General features: G+C 40.9%; 1 protein-coding gene and 1 long non-coding RNA gene across 2 annotated transcripts in view; both read right to left on the minus strand.

The window, feature by feature from the left end:
• Positions 1-424: 424 nt before the first annotated feature.
• On the minus strand, positions 425-3,856 carry LOC116335485. Its single transcript, XR_004200649.2, has 3 exons — positions 3,396-3,856; positions 2,991-3,309; positions 425-1,493 (listed from the first exon to the last, which is right to left on the minus strand). It is a non-coding gene; the product is annotated as an uncharacterized LOC116335485 (long non-coding RNA).
• Positions 3,857-12,493: 8,637 nt separating this feature from the next.
• Positions 12,494-22,456, minus strand: part of LOC116335452 (suppressor of tumorigenicity 14 protein homolog) — a 21,436-nt gene continuing 11,473 nt past the window's right edge. Inside the window, exons 11-19 of the mRNA XM_031759146.2 lie at positions 20,040-20,173; positions 19,851-19,955; positions 19,620-19,727; positions 18,770-18,883; positions 18,505-18,630; positions 18,250-18,421; positions 16,533-16,804; positions 15,640-15,776; positions 12,494-14,062 (exon numbers count right to left, since the gene is read on the minus strand). Of these exons, the coding sequence (XP_031615006.1) occupies positions 13,901-14,062; positions 15,640-15,776; positions 16,533-16,804; positions 18,250-18,421; positions 18,505-18,630; positions 18,770-18,883; positions 19,620-19,727; positions 19,851-19,955; positions 20,040-20,173 (1,330 nt within the window). The 3' untranslated portion in view covers positions 12,494-13,900. The remainder of the gene's footprint in view (positions 14,063-15,639; positions 15,777-16,532; positions 16,805-18,249; positions 18,422-18,504; positions 18,631-18,769; positions 18,884-19,619; positions 19,728-19,850; positions 19,956-20,039; positions 20,174-22,456) is intronic.

Genomic DNA, 22,456 nt, shown 5'->3' on the forward strand with positions numbered 1-22,456 from the left:
CATATATACCTCTGCATGGAGATAGCAGCCACTGCTCCAAACAAGGCCATTGTTAAAGCACGGGCTCTTTTTTTTCTCATTGTCCTTCTTTGTCTAATTAATTTGTCAAAATTCTGTCCGTTACGACTGTGCAGAAATTGATAGACTGCTGCAACAACACCTACTAGCTCTGTAGCCGCCATTTTTACTTCCGTAAACAGAGCGCGTTGTGTGTGACGCCTTCTTTTGTGCATGTGGGCCGCTTTGAGGGCCGTGAACCGTTCACACTAGAGTGTGTTTGCTGTCACATTTTATTTGTAGTGTGAACAACCAAACAAAAAAAATCGGATTTGATAAAAAAAATCGGAATTGAGCATTAAGACCTGCAGTGTGAACGTAGCCTTAGAGAAGCCAACAGAGCTGATTGAGCAACAACTGTGTGGGATCTTTATATAAATTGGTATGTCCTATTTACAGCTTGCTTTGAAGTATTTTAGCAAATAAACTGAACACACTTTAGTTTAAATTTTCACCATTTTTGTTCTTCTTTATTCATGGGGTTTTTAGGTGGTACCTCTGGGTACAAAGGGGTACCAAGCAAAGGGTAGCCAGAGTCCTGACTGGCCTTTGGCCAGGACCTTGGCTGCTACCTGACCCTGCAGCTGCTGTTTCTGGCTGGAGGACAGGTGTGAAAGTTACCTAGCAGCGGAAGGAGGGGATACTGGTCCTTATATATTAGGGGACCAGAGGACACCCCAGCACTGCTCTTTTTTCTGCTGCTGCTTTCTGTCCATCTCTGTTGTCTGTGCTTAAGGCTGTATACCTCAGGGTTTTGCTTCGCTTGCTTTCTGCTGTGTATCGCCTCACCATTCTCTGTATGCATTTTCTTACTGCTCATATTAATAGTGTATTAAACTCTGTTCCAAGAATTCTACTCTTTTCCAGAGGATCTTTTTGAGTGCAATGATTTTATTTGGATCTAAAAAAAAAAGTTGGATCCACATCATTGGTGGGATAAGCTTATCATGACGGCTTCAAAATTTGCGACCACACTTTCAGCAAGAATGCCCTAATGAGAAAACTAAGAAGAAGAAGAAAAAAAAAAGAAGTATTTACTTTTTTTTTTTCAAAAAAGTCTTCTGTAACTGCTACTGCAAATAAATTTATCCATTTTATTCTATTTATCTAATTCAGCATCTTAATTGGTCTGGATCCTATTCTTACTGTCACAAGGTGGGAGACAGGTTACCCAACACCCTGGGCATTTCACCAGTCTGCCATCTGGCTGCTAACACCTGAAGTGGTGCAAGTACAGATATTCTCTGCTTAAGTAGAAGTACAAACATATGAACTGTAAAAACGTAACTTCCTTGCTTCTGTAATACAAATATGAAAAGCAGGGACGTAAATTAAGAAAAAAACAAAAAAACGCTGTTCTTAATGCATTTGGATTCAAGTGGTCAGCCTTCACAAATCTCCAGTAGCCTTTGTTCTGAGTCAGATGACTGAAGGTGCTGAAAAAGAAAAGAAATATACAGATATGCATTAAAAGCTTGGTTTTAGTTGTAGGCAAATGTGACTCGGCCAGTCCAAATGTGCATCTTCTCCATCTAATCAAAAGTTCATTTAATGTTTATGTTTAACCAGTCACACTCTGGAGATGCCAACATCTGAACACTCTCAAACCAGCAACCTTTAATTCATTAGTCAGCTGTTCTAACTTTAAACTACTTGCCTGTTATATCTACCTGCATGTCCTTACATATAGGCTAGAATCTGCTCTGGTTACAAGTCTTCAAATCAATCAAAAAGTAACAAAGTAATGTGTGTGTGTGTGTGTGTGTGTGTGTGTGTGTACGACTGCTTTGAGAATATGGGCCTTTCCACTTTGTAGAAACAAGGTAAATATGAACTATAGTGAAAGAAACGTGAGGAACAGCAACTCCTTAGATGAAAAAGTAAAAGCTGAGGCAGCAGTGTCCTCTAGTGACTGCTAGACAGATTGCAAGTGTTTCAAGCTTAGAAAAGACATGCAGATACCAGCAAGACATAATGTTCATTTAAGTCAATAAAGTGTGCATCTTTAGTGCAGAGGTTTAAACAATCCCCAATTAAGAAAAAAGATTTCCAGCTCGAAAACAGATGGAGACACAAACCCCTCTGGACCTATGTCAGGAAGAGGATTCAGTGAAACAACACAATGTTTGAAGCATGAAATTGTCCAAAATGTCTTGAATCATAAAGAGTTCTTTTCACTGGAACTAAGAGGCCCCAAGTTGTCTATGCACTGTTATTGAGCTAATCAGAAGTTTGGAGGTCTGTAGTCACTGATTCAGGAAATTGGTGACCTCCAGAGGGTGAGAGCGACTCGTTATTTCACAAATGTTTGTAGAAGCAGTCTGCATGACTGTAGCCATTGAAGTGAATGAAACACCTGAATTTTGCAAATCAGATGGATGAGAGATATATAGACATACAATTTAGTGGATGTTTGATGTGCACACTGAAGGAGATATCCTAGTAAAAAGAGATCCATCACTGTTTTTATTGATATTTATCTAGACCACAATAATGCCAAAGGATCAGCTTAGACAGCATGTTTATAAGATTTTTAACACTAAATAGTGTTCTCCAGATATAGAAGCAAAAGTTAATTTGAGGCTGTCATGTCTTAATGATATGTACATTTCCTAGAAGAATATCTTATCCCAGACATATAAGAGCAACTTTAGTATCTGAGAAAAACTCCTAATTTTCATAACAAACTGGAGTCTATCTTACAAATACAATTTAAACCAACACAGTGCTATTTCTCTGATTCCAGTGATGTTTCTGTGGTAAAATTTCATCAAAAGTATGGATTACTGCATTGAGATTAATAAGGAGAGGCCTCTAATGACTTACTAACTCAGATTTCTGGAGGAAGGTTTATAAAATACCAAACACTTATACACCACTTTGCGTTTAATCATTTGTTTTGCCCTGTAAAAAATGGACTAAAGTGTGTTTACCTGAAACTGTACTGTTCTGGCCTCCTCCAGTTCAAAAAGTGAGTTCTCTTCCCTTTTAATCAGTTCTTCTGCAACATTGAAACATTTTTCCCATTGTCCTTCCTCAATCATTGTCTTCAGGAAATCAGTCAGCTTTTCTTTTGCCTTTTTCCTTAAAAGTTCTTTCCGCACCATGCCCTCCTCCTCCAAAATCAGTTTGTAATAAGTTTTTCTTCTGTCAAAGCGACTTGATATTTTTTTTACAGCATTTTCTCCAGTTAATTAATGATATCAGTGCTGTTGCTCCATTGACAAACATGAGCAAAAAGTAGCCAACTCTCTGAAAAAGAAACACAAAATGCATTCATATTGTTGTGTTAATATGACAGGTTAAAACATATGAATAAGGAAGAAAATACCACTAACCCTGGACTCGTTGTTCAGCTCAGTGATGCGTAGTCGCTCCTCAATAGTGAGCTTCCACTTGTCTTTGCAGGGTAACTGTGCCTCGTCTGTTCTGTTAGAGAGACGGCTCATACAGCAGACATACCAGTCTCCACGGAAAAACAGATACGCAGCCCACAGCACACTAACCAAAGATGCCTTTAAAAAGCGACGGATAAACGAACCGCAAAACCTGCAGCATTTAGAGCCACATGTACCATCACATGTGAATCTAGAGACTCTCTGAAAGGAGTTGCTGGTCCACAGCATTAAGAGAAATATTATTATAGAAGGCAGAAACATGTAAATGCTGCAGTCAGACGCTCGTGATTTGCAAGTGCATTCAAAGTTGCCGCTAAATAAAACAGAAATGGTAAAGATCACAATGATGACAATGTAAGTACGCCGTTTTCCTGAAGCAAGATTTGTGATTAAAGCCTCCATCTCTGATCCGATCTGCTGGTATCCTGCTTATACCCTCTGAAAATATACAGTACTAACAGGAAACCACACACTTCCTGTTTTCAAAGTATGTGCACATATAAAACTGCAAACATCCTGATTATAAGAGATTGTTTTGCACCTTTAGACAATCATAAAGAGTTATGAGTTCTTCAAACAAAGCAAATCAGCACATTTTTATGTGCCATAAATTTGTACCATGACATCTCAACAGAGTTTGAGATTTGAGGCAGCAGAACAGAACCAGAGCTCCAGTAAAGAGTCGATGGTTGCTGAGAGTGCTGGAGATTCAGTTCAATTCAATTCAATTTAATTCACAACAAAAGTCGCCTCATCTTTATATTGCAGTCACAGTAAAGAGTCGATGGTTGACAGTGAGAGTTTAACAGGAAGAAACTGGAGATAGGCTCAGGGAGGCGGCAAGTTATTGTTATCACGTTAAATTTGTCTTTAACACCCGCATTCTGTTGTTAATAAAATAACAATGGCATTTTTGCTACATACAGTGCACAGTTCAGCTGTGAATAATAAGAGAGAAGCAGAGATGACTCCCAGGGTGGAATGGTCAAATATCGGCTGGCTCCATAAATGACTACAGAATCCCATTTTAACATTTACACTAGAATAAACACGCTTACAGCCTGGTCCAAAATGATTTAAATTTCTCCCATTTGAATAATTGCATGTGGAGTATGTGCCATTCATTTGGGTATTTTAAGGCTTAAAGTTAGCAGTGTGATTACTCGGATTATCAGACATAATATGGCTTGCTGTGGGGTACATACTATTCAAGAAATTTGTACAATCCACCTTCTACTTTTTCATACAAAATGTATTTGTTTGGCCAGTTTTTAAGCTCCATGTAACCCACACTGTCGGAGTATCAACCTTCACAAAAACCTGGAACTCATGCACATTGTTACCCAAGTCAATTTTGTGCACTACATATATTTTTGATTTTCCCTTTGTTGTAACTTTTGCTGCTTCATGCATCGTACCAACCTTTGGGAAACAAGGAGTCACAGAAAACAACATGACCCAAGGCGGCAAGGTCTCCCTGGCTTTAAGTCATCTATGGAAAAGGAGAGGGCATGATTCACTCAATGCTGTGGCTTTGTATTCACAGTCGCCTCAAAAGCTTTTTCTGGATGGCAAAGCAGTTGAATACTTGGATACATGTGATGGTACATTGCCCTCTCCTATAGAGTTCATCGCTTTCTTAAAATGCTGCATACTTCTTCAAGTACCACTGCTTAAAGCAGGGGTGTCAAACTCAATTGCACAGGGGGCCAAACCTCAAGGCACACTTTAGGTCGCGGGCCAAACAAGATAAACATTTATTGAACACACTAAAACGATTCTTTTTAAACATAACTACGAATAAAAACAGACAGGAATATAATTCCAGAACAAATAAACTTAAAGAAAATTAAACTTTAACTTTAAATATTTTGCTCTCCATAAAAATATATCCTGTCAAAATTATGCAAGTTAGAAATATGAACATGCTGCCAAAAATCCCAGAAAAAAATACATGAAAACATATATAAGGTTCAAGCCACATGTAGGCGAAGCTGGGGCATTGAGAAAGTTAGTTCCATTCAGGAATGGAACTGATAAACTCTGCGGGCCGTTCAGTGTTGTACTTTGCCTTGAGGGTCCCATTAGGATGCAGCTCCATCTGAATCTACACAGGTGCAGTTTCTATGTCAACTGTTGTGAAGCAGCTCGAAATTCTCATTTTGTGCTTCAAAGTCACCAAAGCGCCGCGCGAACAGTTTATCAGCAAAGTGTGCATTTGGGAACACTGTTGCGCTGACTTGGTTCAACATTACTTGGCAACAGGGAAAGTGAGGCAGGTTGCACTGGTGCATTTGTGACAGCTTCACTTGAAATGCCTTCACCGCATCATACATGTCATGCCCATGAACTGACAGATTTCCTTGCTTAGCTCAAAAACTGTATTGAGAATTTTTATCCCAACTCAGCCAACGGACCTCTGTATGATAAGAAATGTCGGCAAACTCTGAATCTATTTCCCACATAAAAGACTGAAACTGACGGTGATTTAAACTTTTAGCTCGGATAAAATTCACGGTCTGCGTTACGGTGATCATTACATGCTCCATTTTGAGGGCTTTACCACACAGCCTTTCCTGGTGTGTGATGCAGTGATATGCTGTTAACTCACCGTGCAGGTCTCCTGCATCTGTACTCGCATCCTGCCGACTAGTCCACTTTTTTCACCGCACAACACCGGCGCTCCATCAGTTGTTTGTCCCACGGCAGTTTCATGTCGGTTACACTTTGACATACATTTCTTCTCAGGCTCACATTTGCCAAAATCTGCGTTTTGTCTGGACACAAGACGTCGCACAGCTTCATCATGCAGTACTGGGCTGATTTGGCTCCTTTGCTACAATAAAACTTGCTTTCACAACAGCTTCACTTTGTGATTTTGCTCTGGTGAAAAAAGTCTGCTGAAATGTCAGATTCTTCTGTAGGTCTTCTACGTTCTGTAGTTTCTGCTCTGCATTTAAGTTTTTTGGGGTATCCTGATGTTTTGTCTTGTAGTGCCATCTTAAATTAAATTCCTTAATTACAGCCACATTAGCTCCACTAATAAGACACACGGGTTTATAAAATATATGTTTGTAAAGATATATTCAGCCTCCCACCGGTGCTGAAAGGCTCCGTTTTTGTGAGGGGCTAGCTTCGCAATAACAGAAGTTGGACTTGATTGAGGCGGGAATGTTCCCAGCGGTTCCCAGCAGCACTGCATTTTGGGATCTGCAGTTTGTGTGTTATTAGCCCCTCATATCGCCAGGCCATGCATAACAGTGATAATGAATCTACATAAAATTGTCTCGCGGTGTTGGGAAGCACTAATGCAACAAAGTGTTCCGCAGGTTACTTCTGTGGCGGCCATCTTGTTTTCCCAGTAAAGAGGAGGCCTGCCTCAATTACAGCTCTTTTATAGGCCAGTCTGAATTGGGAAGGCGTGGTCTTTAGAGTGTTTAAAGTGGGCAGGAAATGGATTGGGGGCCATTTTGAGAAGTTGCTGTCTGTATGTGCATGATATTGGCAAGAGACAATAAAGCAATTACTTCAGTTAGGATGGAGTGAAGTCTGTTTCCCTCACCACGCCTCTCTGCGTAACAGAGGCGGGCCAGATATAAATGTCCGCCAGGCCAGATGTGGCCCGCGGGCCTTGAGTTTGACACATGTGGTTTAAAGGAAGTGTGTTCCAGACACACCACGTTTGGGTGCTGACTGTCACTCCATCTTCAATCCGTCCATCAAACAAGCTCAATCTGAGTAATGGGAGATCACAGGGATATCTTGCTATCCACCAGTTTGACCCTACGTGGGGCGACCGTGGTTCAGGGGGTTGGGAAGCTCATCTTTAACTGGAAGGTTGCCGGTTCAATCCCCCAGCTCTCTCTGTCCTGGTCGTTGTGTCCTTAGGCAAGACACTTTACCCCACCGCCTACTGGTGAGGGGCAGATGGTGCGATATGGCAATCTCACTTCTGTCAGTCTGCCCCAGGGCAGCTGTGGCTACAACTGTGGTTTGCCTGCACCAGTGTGTGACTGAATAGTGGAAAAGTGCTGTATAAATGCAATCCATTATTATCCTTAGCGATTATGTGACAGGTCCGTCTCAAGTCACTCTCATTGAATCCGTTCAGAAAAGATTTTAAGAAATCTCCCAGTCTATTCTATTCACTTCAATTTTATTCATATAGCACAAAACCCCAACCGCATTAACCTCAACATGCATAAAATCTTTAATCCTGAGCCTTCAGCTGCTTTATATTTGTCAGGGAGTTTTCTCCAGTTTTCCATTTAGTTGACGACCTCGGCTGCCTGGGCTTCCACCTCAGCTGCCTGGGCTTCCACCTCAGCTGCCTGGGCTTCCACCTCAGCTGCTCAGGCCTCCACCTCGGCTGTCTGGGCTTCCATCTTGGCTGCCTGGGCCCCCACCTGCTGTACCCAAATTACAGTCTCCGGTAAAGGGTTTCTCATCATTAAATGCTCATAGCATTGTCAACAAAACGACAAGAAATCCTGCTATTAAAAGTTACAGAGGAACAAAGATCTGCAAGACATTTAATCAGGCTAAAGTAATCTGGGACACTAAAAATACACCAAAGGGGCTTCTATGTGGACACATTAACATTCGCAGTATGTTAGCAAAGCAAGAGCAACTGGAACATATTCTAAGCAATTCCAATATTTCTATTTCTATTTCTATTTTGGGAATCTCTGAATCTTGGCTCACAAGTTCCTTTCCTGAGTCTGCGGTTGTCTTTCCAGAGTACACAGTATTCAGAAGGGATAGAATTGGAACAAGAGGAGGAGGAATACTTGTGTATGTAAAAAAAAAACACCTGGATTCCTCTTTACTTAGTTCACCAATAGATGTTGAAATACAACACATTTCTGTTAAAATCACTCTTTCCCCAGAAATGTCATTTACGTTGATCTGTTTATATCGCCCTCCTTCCGCACAGAATATTTTTTATGAACAACTATAGATATTACTTAAATATCATACTATAAATAATAAGTCTAATGAAATAATTGTAATGGGAGATTTTAATGTCAACTGGGACTGTGGAAAGGACAGAAAAACACTCAAGAACATAATGGAGACTTTAAACTTTACTCAACACATTGAACAACCCACAAGAATAACGAGACACTCTAAAACTAAAATAGATCTGGTTTTCAGTAATAAGCCCGAGCGAATTATTAAATCTTATAATTTTATCACTGGTATTTCAGACCAAAATTTTATATTATTTTCTAGAAAACTTATAAAATCACGGGTTAAGAATCACTTGGGTATTTTAAGTTCATCTAATAGGAGATCCTTTTATGAATTTATACCAAGAAGTCAGCGACAAAATGTAGCAGAAGCATTAGCATCAGTTAACTGGGAGCCTTTATTGTGTAGTGATGATCCACAATTCTGCAGCAGTCACTTCACTGACATTGTCAAGGATGTTATATCAACATACTCTATTAGAGGTCGGCAAAAAATAAGGACAACATCTAATTTGCCCTGGTTAAACAAAGAGTGCAAGAATCTAATGAAAACAAGAGATCAATTACTAAAACAGTTCCTGAAAACAGGTCTAACTCTGGATAGACAGAGATTTACTTCAATGCGGAACAAAGTAACAAGAAGTTTGGGACAGGCCAAAGCAAATTTTTTTATAAATATACTTGAAAGAGCCAAAGGTAATGGTAAAATTATATGGCAACACCTAAATAAATTACTTGGCCGTCATTCAAACAAAAGTAAAAATACAATTGAACTTTATGTAAAGAACTCTATTGTTAGAGAGCCTCTATCTATTGCCAGTAACTTAAACACTTTCTTTATTTCATCTGTTAAGGAGATCAGTCAGAGCTTTGACTCAGTCGTATGCTCTGATAATGTCAGGTTTTGTGTGGAGGCGAGGAAGAAGGAACCCAAACGCAGGACTCGCAGGTAGGTGAAGACTGGTGAAGGTTTATTATAAGGAGTGGATGAACAGAGGGTGAACGGACACTGACTGGCTGGATAACTGAATGGCTGACTGAACTGGGAGAACACTAACGGGAACGACAACATAACATCACGAGAACATCAATGACACGACAAAGAAGTGGAGGAAACTGAGAACTTAAATACACAAACTGATGCGGATGATAATGAGAGACCAGTGAGAACACAGCTGAACATAATCTGGCTAATGACACAAGAGACGAGCTGACACAGGAAAAACAGAGAGTGAGAACATTGATGTGGCAACATAATGTAAACATAACTTAAACGTGACAAAACTGAAAACACTGGGTCACCGACCCAGGAACCCTGACAGATAATGTGAATGATGTTGGTCAAAATTTGTTCACCATCACTCATATTTCAGACACTGAAGTTGCTAAACTAATTATAGGTTTAAAACAATCAAAAGCACTTGATGTATATGGTATTAACACAAATTTCCTAAAGGAACATATGGATTTGCTTGTACGTCCAACAACTCATGTTTTGAATATGTCTTTCGAACACTCCATTGTTCCAACAGATTGGAAAATTGCTGCAGTTACACCAATTTTCAAAGCAGGTGTGAAGACTGACATGGCTAATTATCGCCCCATAAGCATACTCCCGGTCGTATCTAAAATAGCTGAGAAGTGGGTGGTTAAACTTCTCACTGCTCACCTAGAAAACACCCAACCCTCATTACATCCATTGCAGTTTGGCTTTCAGGCACATCACTCCACAGATACTGCCCTGTGTATGTTTGTGGAGAACTTGAAGAGCTTGCTGGACAAGAGTCCTTGTGTTGGGGCTGTATTTTTAGATCTGAAGAAGGCTTTCGACTCTGTAAACCATCAGATATTGTTGTCCAGATTGACTCAGTTTAATATCTCTAGTCAGGCTCTTCAGTGGTTTGCCTCATATCTCTCATACAGGAAACAGTGTGTGGTGTTGGATGGGGTTAAATCTCCATATTTGGACTGTGATATTGGGGTTCCTCAAGGATCTGTTCTTGGGCCCTTATTGTTCTCTCTTTTTATCAATAACTTACCTGAAGTCTGTCCAAATATATTTGCTCAAATGTATGCGGATGATGCAGTTATATATACGCAAGCAAATAGTGTCCAGCAGGTGGCAAAAGATCTTACAGCTGCTTTAGCATTAATGCATAGCTGGCTGGAGGACTCATGCCTAATGTTGAACACCTCAAAAACTGTCTGTATGTATTTTTCCAAACGCCCCTTAAACTTGAAGCAGTCAAACATATTCCTGGATGGAGTAGAGCTTGAATTAGCCCCAGAATTTAAATATCTTGGGGTCATTCTAGACCCAAAATTATCCTTAAAGAGTCACATAAATAAAGTGTCCCAAGTACTTAAATTTAATAATCGAAATTTTAATAATATACGTAATAATTTAAATATGAATATTGCAAAAACTTATTTTTACTCAATGATCATCTCGCATATGGACTATTGTTTGATGTCCTGGTCAGTTGTTTGTCCAACAACACTTAAAACTATTGAAAACATTTATAAAAGAAGTTTAAAACTACTTGACAAAAAACCGACTTCCCACCACCACTGTTATGTGTTAAAAAAACATAAATTACTGAACTTCAATTACTTAGTGAAACTTAAAAGAGTCTGTTTAATATATAAAGTCTTACACTCCCTTGCTCCACAACCACTAAAGCAGTTCATTAGGCATAAAGAAAGCTTAGACAGGACCACTCGAGCTACAACCCGAGGAGACTTGTTTCTACCTCACAGACGGACAGCATTTGGGCAGAACGTCCTCTCTGTCCAGGGTGGCCATCTGTGGAACAGTCTTTCTCAACCCATTAGAGAATGCGCTACATTCAATTTGTTTAAGGCAAAGGTTAAAAACTGGTTATAGACAAATCAAGTGTGTGATCATGTATGAGTTGTATAGTTTTAATGTTTTATTTGGGAACAGAATGGTGTGTATGTGTGAGTTTGGTGATGGAGTTTTTATTGTGAATGAATGATGAATTTTTATGAACTATTATGTCTATTTTTTTATGTTTAAGGACAACAGATGGAAATTAGCCCTTGGCTATAATCTGGCATATTTACATTCATGTAATTTTTTTTTACATTTATGTTCATTAACATGCACTCTCCTAAATAAAAAAAATAAATAAATAAAATAAATTTTTTCTCTGTTCTTTATAAAACATCCATCCATCCATCTTCTTCTGCATTATCCGGGGCCGGGTCGCGGGGGCAGCAGCCCAATCAGAGAAGCCCAGACCTCCCTCTCCCCAGCCACTTCCTCTAGCTTATCCAGGGAAATACCTAGGCGTTTCCAGGCCAGCCGAGAAATATAATCTCTCCAGCGTGTCCTGGGTCTGCCCCGGGGCCTCCTCCCAGTGGGACATGCCCGGAACACCTCACCCAGGAGGCGCCCAGGAGGTGCCCATCCTTGTCAGATGCCCGAACCACCTCAACTGGCTCCTTTCGATGTGGAGGAGCAGCGGCTCTACTCTGAGCCCCTCCCGGATGGCTGAACTTCTCACCCTATCTCTAAGGGAGAGGCCAGCCACCCTTCGGAGGAAGCTCATTTCCGCCGCTTGTATCCGCGATCTCGTTCTTTCGGTCACTACCCACAGCTCGTGGCCATAGGTGAGGGTAGAGGCGTAGATCAACCGGTCAATTGAGAGCTTCGCTTTTATGCTCAGCTCTCTTTTCACAACGACGGACCGGTGCAGCATCCACATCACTGTGGCCGCAGCACCAATCCGTCTGTTGATCTCCGGCTCTCTTCTCCCATCACTCGCGAACAAGACCCCGAGATACTTGAACTCCTCCACTTGGGGCAGGAACTCATCCCCGACCCGGAGTGGGCACTCCACCCTTTATAAAATCTGAGCATTTACATTGTGGAGTAATGCTGCTAAGTGATATTCTTTACTATCATCATTGTTATTGTTATTATTATGATCGTTATACTGAGATGTATATATACGCTGCATATATAAATACAGCCAGCAAAAGACACGTCACAGCAAAGAGTGTAAATACAAAAGATAAAACTGTGGTAAAATCAGCTGCTTTAGGGAAGTGTTGCTTTAAGAAAGACAACAAAGGCTTTAATTTTTAACAACCTTAAAAAACAACACAAACTTATAAAATGCCCCCGAAAAATTACAAGTACAAAGGTTTTTAAAGGTAACTGCTACTACAATCTCACATTACTAACTGCTCTAATCTAGTGAAAAAAACATTTAAAATGAGAATTTTGGAGGTTTTGTTCCGCCAGCTCCTTTTCTGTTAAAGCTAACCTCTGATACACAAATACATCGGAGTTCCCAGAAAGCTGATTCTGTATTTTCTTTAGATGAAAGTTTTTAGATGAAAGTTTTTATCCCCTCATTCAAAATTTTAAATGCATTTATTTTTGCTGTGTTTTATCTTTCAAGTTTTCATCTGAATTCTAAATTGACAGCATTTTACTGCTTATTTGGAACATTTTTAAATTTATTCCTCAATTAAATGTTGTGTAGCTGCAATATAAACGCCACCTGTAGAAGAACCTCTTTATGTTCAAGATGTCGAAGCATTCGGACGTATGTAGCGGCACAGTGCTCTACACTGCACAGTTGGCATTGAGCACCCATAATTTCGTTATACATGTACAATAACAGCTATTCTATTCTATTCTATTCTATTCTATTCCAGTGCCACCTCTCATTATATTTACTTAAAATGTTAATTTAAGAGTTAATTAACATTAACAGAGAACTTTTTCTCCCTAATAAATAAATTAGACTTCTAACTGAATTTGAAGAACTGGGTTAGCTGATGACAAAAAACCCTGAGCCCCCAAAGTAAACCTTTTATTATGAGATCATATTTCTGATTTGGCCTTAACTTCAAGCCTTTCTCCTGTTCAACTAAATCAGTTAAATTTGTAATTCTGTTATAATTAAAATAAAAATCCTGAGCCTTGAAGATATTTGCAATTTGAATGTAAGTAAGCAATGAATATTCACAATATTCTATTATTAATATCCTATTAAGCCCCGAGAATATTTCAAGCACCATTTTTTACAAGCCAGCTCACCTTCACAAAGAACATATGAGGGACCAGGATGCGTCACAAACTTCCACCACAATTTACCAAAAGCAGTGCAAATTAGCAGGGCACAGACGAGCAGACCTGATGGGTGATTAATATCCTTACAAAAATAACATGGTGAAAGTGCAGCTTTTACACTCTGGAAACAACAACAACGCAGTTCATATAAAAAACAGGCAGTGGACGAGAATGGATATGTTCTGATGTAAGGGTAAAGTCCTGATAGGAACTCGCAATTCTCAACAAGACAGTTTATGTTGGATGTTGCAAAGTTTTGTGCATGTGCTGCAGAGAAAATACATGCAGATCTGTTTTGGTGCTCCCCATGTCACAGTGAATCCAAGAGAAACACTCGTAATCCAGAGAACCTGTGCACGTTCCTACACTCCACTATTTTCTTTTATCCAGTTGCGATATTTGGTAACTCGGGTATAAATGCCAGGTTTGTTCTTGCGAGCGCAGCCTTCACCCCAGCTCGTCACACCAGCCAGGAAGACCCGCCCCTTGGTGCTGGTGAAAGACAGGGGTCCACCAGAGTCACCCTGAGAATCAGAGAGGAGAGAGATTATTTTCAGCTTGGAGGTTTTCTGTGTGTCCCAATAAGCATTAAAAAAGGACATATTAACCGTTAAATTAAAATGTAAAAATGTTTTGACTGTTTAGACATGTGCTGTTTTGCAGTTTCCTATCTTTGTTTAGTCTTTTCTACAGAGCCAAATCAAAAATGGGCAGTATTTGCTCTGCAGATAAGACAGATCAGAGGATGCAATCAAGTGTCAACCTCAAACCTCTAAGCTGTGGGACTCCAGCGAACCACAGTGAGAGCATTAATACACAAAGGGTGAAAACATGGAACAGTGGTGAACCTTCCCAGGAGTGACTGGCTGACCAAAATTACCCCAAGAGTGGAGCAACGGCTCATCAAAGAGGTCACAAAGGACCCCAGGACAACATCTAAAGAACTGCAGGCCTCACTTCTCTCAGTTAAGGTCAGAGTTCATGACTCCATCATAAGAAAGAGACTGGGAAAAATCACAGGGAACATAAAAGCTTGTCTCAGTTTTGCCAGGAAATCTCTTCATGATCCCCTTTTTTGGACTTTTGGAAAAACACTCTGTGGACTGATGAGACAAAAGTTGAACTTTTTGGGAGGTGTGTGTCCCATAACAACTGGCGTTAAAGTAACAGCATTTCAGAAAAGGAACATTATACCAATACTTTTGGGTTTTGCAGGACAATGATCCAAGATAAACTAGCAAGTCCACCTCTGAATGTCTTAACCCTTGAATGGTGTTCGTATTTTTGTTACTCAGCCAGTGTTCATGGGTCTGGTGGACCCGCTAGAGTTTTGGCTTTCCAATTAACACTATCAAACAATTTTATGTTAAATTACTCAACAGATGTTTACTTTATCCCAATTATGAGCCATGTGAACAGCAAACATGGTTAATTTTTTCCTTTTACCTTTGTTCGATCACATTTATGAATTAATGTGCTTCTCGTTTTTTGTCAATAAAATGTTATAAAAAAAATAAAATCAGTTCTAATCAAGTGTACATATCCTTATACCATATTTTGCAGGTTTTGATGGTATATACTGCCTAAAGGGGCAACGGCCTCTAAATGGCATGGGTCTCACAGACCCGAACACCATACAAGGGTTAAGACAAACAAAATGAAGACTGTGGAGTGGAGTAGTCAAAGTCTGACTGACATGCTGTCAGTAGAAAGGCATTTCCTACTTGAAAACCCTCCAGTGTAGCTGAATTACCACAATTCTGCAAAGATAAGAGAGCCAGGTTTCCTCCACAGCGCTATAAATTACTTGATTGCCATTAATTGCAAACACTTGATTACAGTTGCTGCTGCCATGGGAGGCCCAACCAGTTACTAGGTTCACTGTTTCACACAGGGCCATGCAGGTTTGGATTTTTCCCCCTTAATAATTTACTCCTTTATTTAGAAACTGCATTTTGTGTTTAAGTGTGTTATCTTGTCTAATATTCAAATTTGTTTGATCTGAAACATTAAAGTGTGACAAACACAGAAACGTAGTTTATTTGTTTTAAATGAACAAACTTAAAATACATCTGTCTATTCCAAGCATTCGAGTTTGTACCTGACAGGCGTCCACGCCTCCTGTGAGGACTCCAGCACACAGCATGTTGTCGGTCACCGGGTCTGTCAGGAGACTCTTGCACACTGTGCTGTTGATGATCCGGACTGCTGCCTTCTGCAGTACGGTCGCCCCGAAACCTGATAGACAACAAAATTACTTCTAATAGCGCTCTGGTTCTTTGTCATGATCTGACTTTCAGATGCTGAAAGTTTGTTGTTTATTTTTTTGTTCTTGTTGCGTTTTTTGTTTTGTTTTTTTAGATCTGTCACCTCTTTTATTCATCTTATCCAGTTACCCAAAAACATTTTAACGGACACGCTGTACACCGTGCCAAGTTAAATTTTCGGCTAACAGTTTTTAGGGTACAAAAGTACTCTTATACCTGTAAAATGTAAAGTGGTGTATAAACACAGTGCAACTTGAGAAGCTCCCAGCAGTCCAGACCCATTGCAGTGAGGGAGAGTTTAGGCTCTCTCTCTAACTTTAAGTTTTGTCTAAAGGAAAATGTTTAAGCCAAATTTTAAAAGCAGAGAGGGTGTCTGTCTCTCACATGCAAACTGAAAGGTGCAGGGAAGAGGGCCTGAAAAATGAAGGCTGTGCATCTCATTTTACATGTAAATATCCGACATTTGAACCAGCAGTCTGAGAGTGAAGTGCTGTAGTAGGGTAAGTTTTATGTTGAGGAACATTGTTATGTTTACTATTAGGTCTTTAAGAACAATGCTTAGTGTTGAATCCACTGGCTGGCTGGGCAGACACATCTATGGGATCAGTTAAGTTTGTTTGTGGGAACGTTCCATTTCAGACAAATTAAAAAACTTCCACAACACTTCCAGTGTGGGATATTAGGACGTTTCAGACAAGCTGTGTTCTCGTCATTCTCATCATCTCACCTCCCTCCCTGGTAGCTCCCCAGCCAGTGATCCAAGCCTCTTCTCCTACTGGGAAGTCGTGCGCGGGGGAGGGCAGGCAGATGGGCCAGATGTTCTGGTTGAGCGTGACGCTGCTGTCCAGCTCCATGAGAGTGATATCGTTATCGTAGGTGTCACGGTCGTAGCCCGGGTGAACGATGATCCGCTTCACGCCCCGCTTCATGGTCCACTTGCTGGTCTGACTCTGCTCGTGAAGACCCAGAAGAGCCTCCCATTGGTTAGCCTGAGAGAATCTACATGATAAAACAGCCAAGGAATTCTTTCAGTTCATTTATATCATTTGTCTGATTTTACATTAAAAAGCATATACAAGTACATTAAAAAAAACAAAAAACTGTGGTACACAGAATTCAAAGCTAGAGCTCCACTAGAAAGGATGTGACTTGTGTCTGGTTTTGGGAGAACTAGTTAGAGATCAAATCAGCAGGATGTATAATATACAGGAAAATACATTATTTTGTAGTTAGTGTATGAGCCATAACTAAATATATAGAATTTTGATGATCACTGGGTTTTCATTTGTTTGGTTGTTATGGTGATGTGTAATGGGAGTCACGTGGGTGCTAGCGGTGACATTAAGAGGGCGTTGTCAGTCTGTCATTCACTGGGTTTTGATTTTGACAGAGAGCAGGGCTGGGTAGCCGTAGCTTTTGTTGACCGCTGCACAACATGTTTCGCCTTGTTACATTAGAGCCTGTGACGTTGTAAGAATCCAAATCGCAAGATGATCACATTATTCTGTAAACTCTCAAAGCACTTTAATAAATAAGCAAACAATTCCACCTCTCGCATTATTGCGTAAAGTTGACAGCGCGTCAGGCAAAGAGGCAAGCTCCATTCCCGGCCTCTAGCGACTGTGGAAGTCGCTACAGTTAGTGATACTGAAACAGACAGCCTGCAATCATGCTTCTGTGATATATAAGAAGTTATTGGGATTCTGAACTGCAAAGAAACTGTTGAGTGCATCTCATAGTTTTAGATCACTTTACACGTGTCCCCCACTTATACTCATGCCTCTACAAAGTGAATGCAATCTAGTTGAAGGAGTGTCCTTTATTTTTACAGCGGTGAAAAAGCCACAGTGAATCAAATGTGGTGAAGAGTACTGATGGTACTGATTGATTCAGTATCAGTAAGGCTCTCATGTTTTCAGCGCACTCTGACAGATGATGGCACAACCACAGTCCCAGTCATTTCTACCTAAAGTTCATCTCACACAGTGTTCACAATCTAAACAGGGATTCACAGTACAAAGTGCCATGAATGATGAGTGCTCCACAGGCGGCTGGTCTTGCTGCTCACTTGTAATGACATATTCATACTTTGAAAGTCTGAATTCACCCTCTAAGGAGAAAATTTCTCTGTTACAGTTGGAGATTGAATCCTCATCAACGGTGATGTTTAACAGAGAATTTTGGTCTGAAACAAAAGCTCATGTCTGCATAAGTCTGACGTCCACATTGAAAATAGAGAGCACTCAGTGTAAGTGGTGAGAACTGGGACCTACATCAACAGTGGCTCTGTTTGAGAAGATGATGTTAAATTGGATGAATAAAGAGAGAGATGGGCAAAATTAAAATAAGGTTTTTGATTTTTCTGAGGTCTGTTTCTGGAACTTTTTAATCACACCCTATCAGTAAACACTCAGCCCTGTCATTTCAGATAGAGGAGCTCCTACTTGTCCTGAACGCAGTGGGCGGCGGTCAGCAGCCAGCGGTCGCTCAGCACAGAGGCTCCACACACATGTGCCATTCCCTTGAAGTGGAGGCTGACCTGCCAGGGCCACTCGCCCTCCCGAGACGCTTGTCCTCCCACAATGCGAGAGCTGCGGTACGGCCTTATCCCGCACTCTGAAAGCACACATACGTGCAGGCGTTACCGCCACTGAACTCCATACCACAACCATCTGTAGGCAAGTGTGTGGTTAACTTACCACAGTTATCCTCATCAGAGTCGTCGGTACAGTCCTGCACCCCATCACACTCTGGGTTCATTTTACTGATGCAGAGTTTGTTTTTGCATTGGTAGGTGAACTCTGAGCATGTCTGCAGCACCAGAGCTGATAGACGAGAGACACGTGCACTATCAGTAAGCAACTCTGACCCACAGGTATCCTTTACCTCAAAATGCTGTTTGATTAAAGATTCTCATGAAAACCATACATTTTCAGAAGTTCTTATTTGAACTTTACTTCTTACATTTTTCACATTTGGACTCATCAGACGCATCACCGCAGTCATCTTTTCCATTGCACTTCAAATTCTCTGCAATACAGCGGCCATTTTTGCAGGAAAACTGCCCTTTGCACGTTTCTGTAAAACAAGAGAAAATCCCTTATTTACTGCCCTCTACTCGAGTGTTTAATTTGACCTGTTGCTATTTTAATTCCAGAGCTCTTTTAAAGTAGTCCGTTTCAACAAAAACAAACACAAGCTAGTCTTCCACCTTTGTTCCACATACACTACCTCTACAGATACTTATGAAAATGTGATTGCACAACCCTCTGGTCTGATTTGCCTGCAGTGTTTCCTACATTCCTCAACAAAACTGGCTATACCGGCAGAACAACCTCTTGCATTATCTGCCACCTTGCATTTATAGTCCAGTTTTTATTACAGTACTGTTTATGCACATATTACTTTAAAATGTACGGAGAAAAGAGCGATAACATTTGCCTCTTGCTTTGGCGAAGTTTCAACTAATTCTTTGTATCAGTACTTATTGAAAAAAGGAAATCTATTTGGCTTTTATTATTTCCCTCAACTTGAGTGGCTTTATACATTTTTTTAATGCAGACCCTCAGTTTATTCTGCTTTTTTAATCTCCTCAGGTTTCTTCTGATTGGCTGCCCCTCCCAAATATAAAAGATTTGACTGGCAGGCAGGTGGGGCTAGTGTAAATGCAGTCAGACTTGTCTAACAAGAACATATTTGGGATATCCTCTGTCACTGACATCACTGCCTGAGTTTTTAGTGCAATAAACTTTAAGCGATGTTTAAAATAAACATCAACTGCTAATGGTCCAGTTTATTGTTTCGCTGCACTCACCACAGTTTTCTTCATCCGTGTTGTCTCCACAGTCGTCCACCCCATCACACAGCCAAAATTTTGGTTTACAGTGACCATTTTTACACTGTATCTGAGACGCATCGCACTCTAATGAGGCACACAAAGAGAACCCAACATTGTTAGGGACAGAAAAGGTGAAAGACCATTTTCAATGTGCTCCTTTAATTTCAATCTTTTCAGACAGAAAGAAGTTTGACGGTTCGGACTCACTGCAGTTGATCTCATCGCTGTCATCTCCACAGTCGCCCCAGCCGTCACACCGCAGAGTGTTATTGATGCACAGGTTGTTGCTGCACGCGAACCTTCCTGGACAAGCTGATAGGACAAACATAATAGTACCTCATTTGTTTGCCGGCTTCAGATAACGCTACAGTCCTTAAATTAAGCATGTATCCTTACGATTGTTCGGGGTGAAGGCCTCGTACTCAGCAGTGAAGCCCTGATCAACGTAGGAGGAGTCCGACTTAAATGTAATGGTCATCTTGTTGCTGTTGATGGTGGACACTGGGCTCTTCAAGTCACTGCCACACAGTCTATAACAAAAGAACATAAAACACAAAACAATGTAACTAGGTTATATATTTTACACAAACACACACACACACACACACACACACACACACACACACACACACACACTGAGAGAGAGAGAGAGAATTCTACTTTATTGTCATTGCACATGTGACAAATATGAGGCAATTACAGTAGTACACTTATCTACTTTTTCTGTCATTCTCAGTCCCCATTGGGACAAAATTTCTTGGTTTATTAAGCCACTCATTAATCATAAATGACTAATCATGACTAACTCATCAACCATTCAAACATCAAGGCAACAAACTCATGCAGTTTGGAGTTTGCCAGATTACACAAGAACTGGACTGAAAATCGGTGTCCACAGGTTTTATAGAGCGATTAAAAACATTACAATTTCTGGCTCAAATTGACACAATGTACTGAGGAAGTGAAGACACAGAGTTAAACTGTGAGTGTCTTCAGCCATCTGTAAACAAAAAATGGTGTTTGGGTGAAAGTTCAAAAGTATGGAGTTATGGAAGTGAGAGTTTAATCTACCATGCAACACCATCTGATGAGTATCTGATTAGCAGCAGCATCGACAGTGCAGTGATGCCGAAAAGCAGACAATGTAAAACTATCAGTAAGGAAACTGGCCTCACAGAGCCTGGACCTCAACATTACTGCAACAGTCAGTAAACATTTGGACAGAAATCAGAATAATCAGCAAGTATCCAAAGGCTGAAATGATCTTCAGGAAGCCTGGAGAATTATTCCTGAAGACGACTTCAAGAAATGATAAAAACACTTGCCAAAGAATAAAAAGTAGCCATTCCAGGTTTTTGCCTCATAGGCTGCGTTCACACTGCAGGCGAAAGCGCATCAAATCTGACTTTTTTGACCATACCCGATCATGGTATGACAGTGTGAACAGCATAAATCCGATTTTCAAATCCGACCTGGGTCACTTTTGTATGTGGTTCTGAATCCGATACATATCTGTCTAAGGAGCTTGGAAAGAAAAGTGCCTGGACTTCTTTAAGTTGCTTGAAGATGTTTCACCTCTCATCCGAGAAGCTTCTTCAGTTCTAAGGTCAAATGGCGGAGAGTCCCAGATTTAAACCCAGTGGGAGTATCCCCTCAAAGAGGGACAAAAGGACCCCCTGATGATCCTCTTTCAAACCATCTGTCCTCTCTGTCCAAAATGTGAACATTGGCATCCTCGAAAGAGTGACCTTTATCCTTTAGATGCAGATGAACTGCTGAGTCTTGTCCCGTGGAGGTGGCTCTTCTATGTTGTGCCATGCGCTTGTGAAGTGGCTGTTTGGTCTCTCCGATGTAGAGGTCTGGGCATTCCTCGTGCACTGTACAGCATACACCACGTTGTTCTCTGTGTTTTGGTTTTGTCTTTCGGATGAACCAGTTTCTGTCTGAGGTGTTGCTGGGTCTGAGTACACTGTGTCGTGCTTCTTCCTGAGTTTCTCTGATCAGGCTTAGGGGATGACATGTTCTGTCTTTCTTATCCTCCCTCGCTGGTGTCTGATCTTCTTTTCTGTGCCTGGAACGCCCAGTTAGGATCCGATGTTTTCTCCTTTAGTGTGTGTGTTCCTTCTTTTTCCCTTCAGGCTTAGAGGTTCTGCCCGGTGGTGTAGGGTCCTGATTACTCCAAGTTTGTGTTCCAGAGGTTGGGGAGTCAAAGAGGAGGTACTGGTCCGTGTGTGTGGGCGTCCGGTAAACTTCAATGTTGAGGTTGCCATTCTCTTCAATGTGCACAGCGCAGTCCAGGAAAGGCAAACAGTTGTCCTTTGTGTCTTCCCTGGTGAACTCGATGTTTTTATCCACGGCGTTAATGTGCGCAGTGAAGGATTCCACTTCTTGTCTTTTGATTTTGACCCAGGTGTCGTCTACATATCTGTACCAGTGGCTGGGTACTCTCCCTTTAAAAGAGCCAAGAGCCTTTCTTTCCACTTCCTCCATGTAAAGGTTGGCTACAATAGGTGACACGGGGGAGCCCATGGCACAGCCATGTTTTTGTCTGTAGAAGCCTTCGTTGTATTTGAAGTATGTTGTGGTGAGGCAGAGGTCTAACAGTGTGCAGATCTGATCAGGTGTGAAGTTGGTCCTGTCTTCCAAGGAGCTGTCTTCTTGTAGTCGTTTTCTGACAGTCTCCGCCTCCGTGGTGGGTATGCAAGTGAAGAGAGAGACTACATCAAAGGACACCATGGTTTCATCTGGATCCAGGGTAAGTTTCTGGATCTTGTTGGTGAAGTCGGTGGAGTTGAAAAAGCAGTGAAAGAAGC

Source organism: Oreochromis aureus, linkage group 20 (assembly GCF_013358895.1).
Source record: "Oreochromis aureus strain Israel breed Guangdong linkage group 20, ZZ_aureus, whole genome shotgun sequence".
NCBI lineage: Eukaryota > Metazoa > Chordata > Actinopteri > Cichliformes > Cichlidae > Oreochromis > Oreochromis aureus.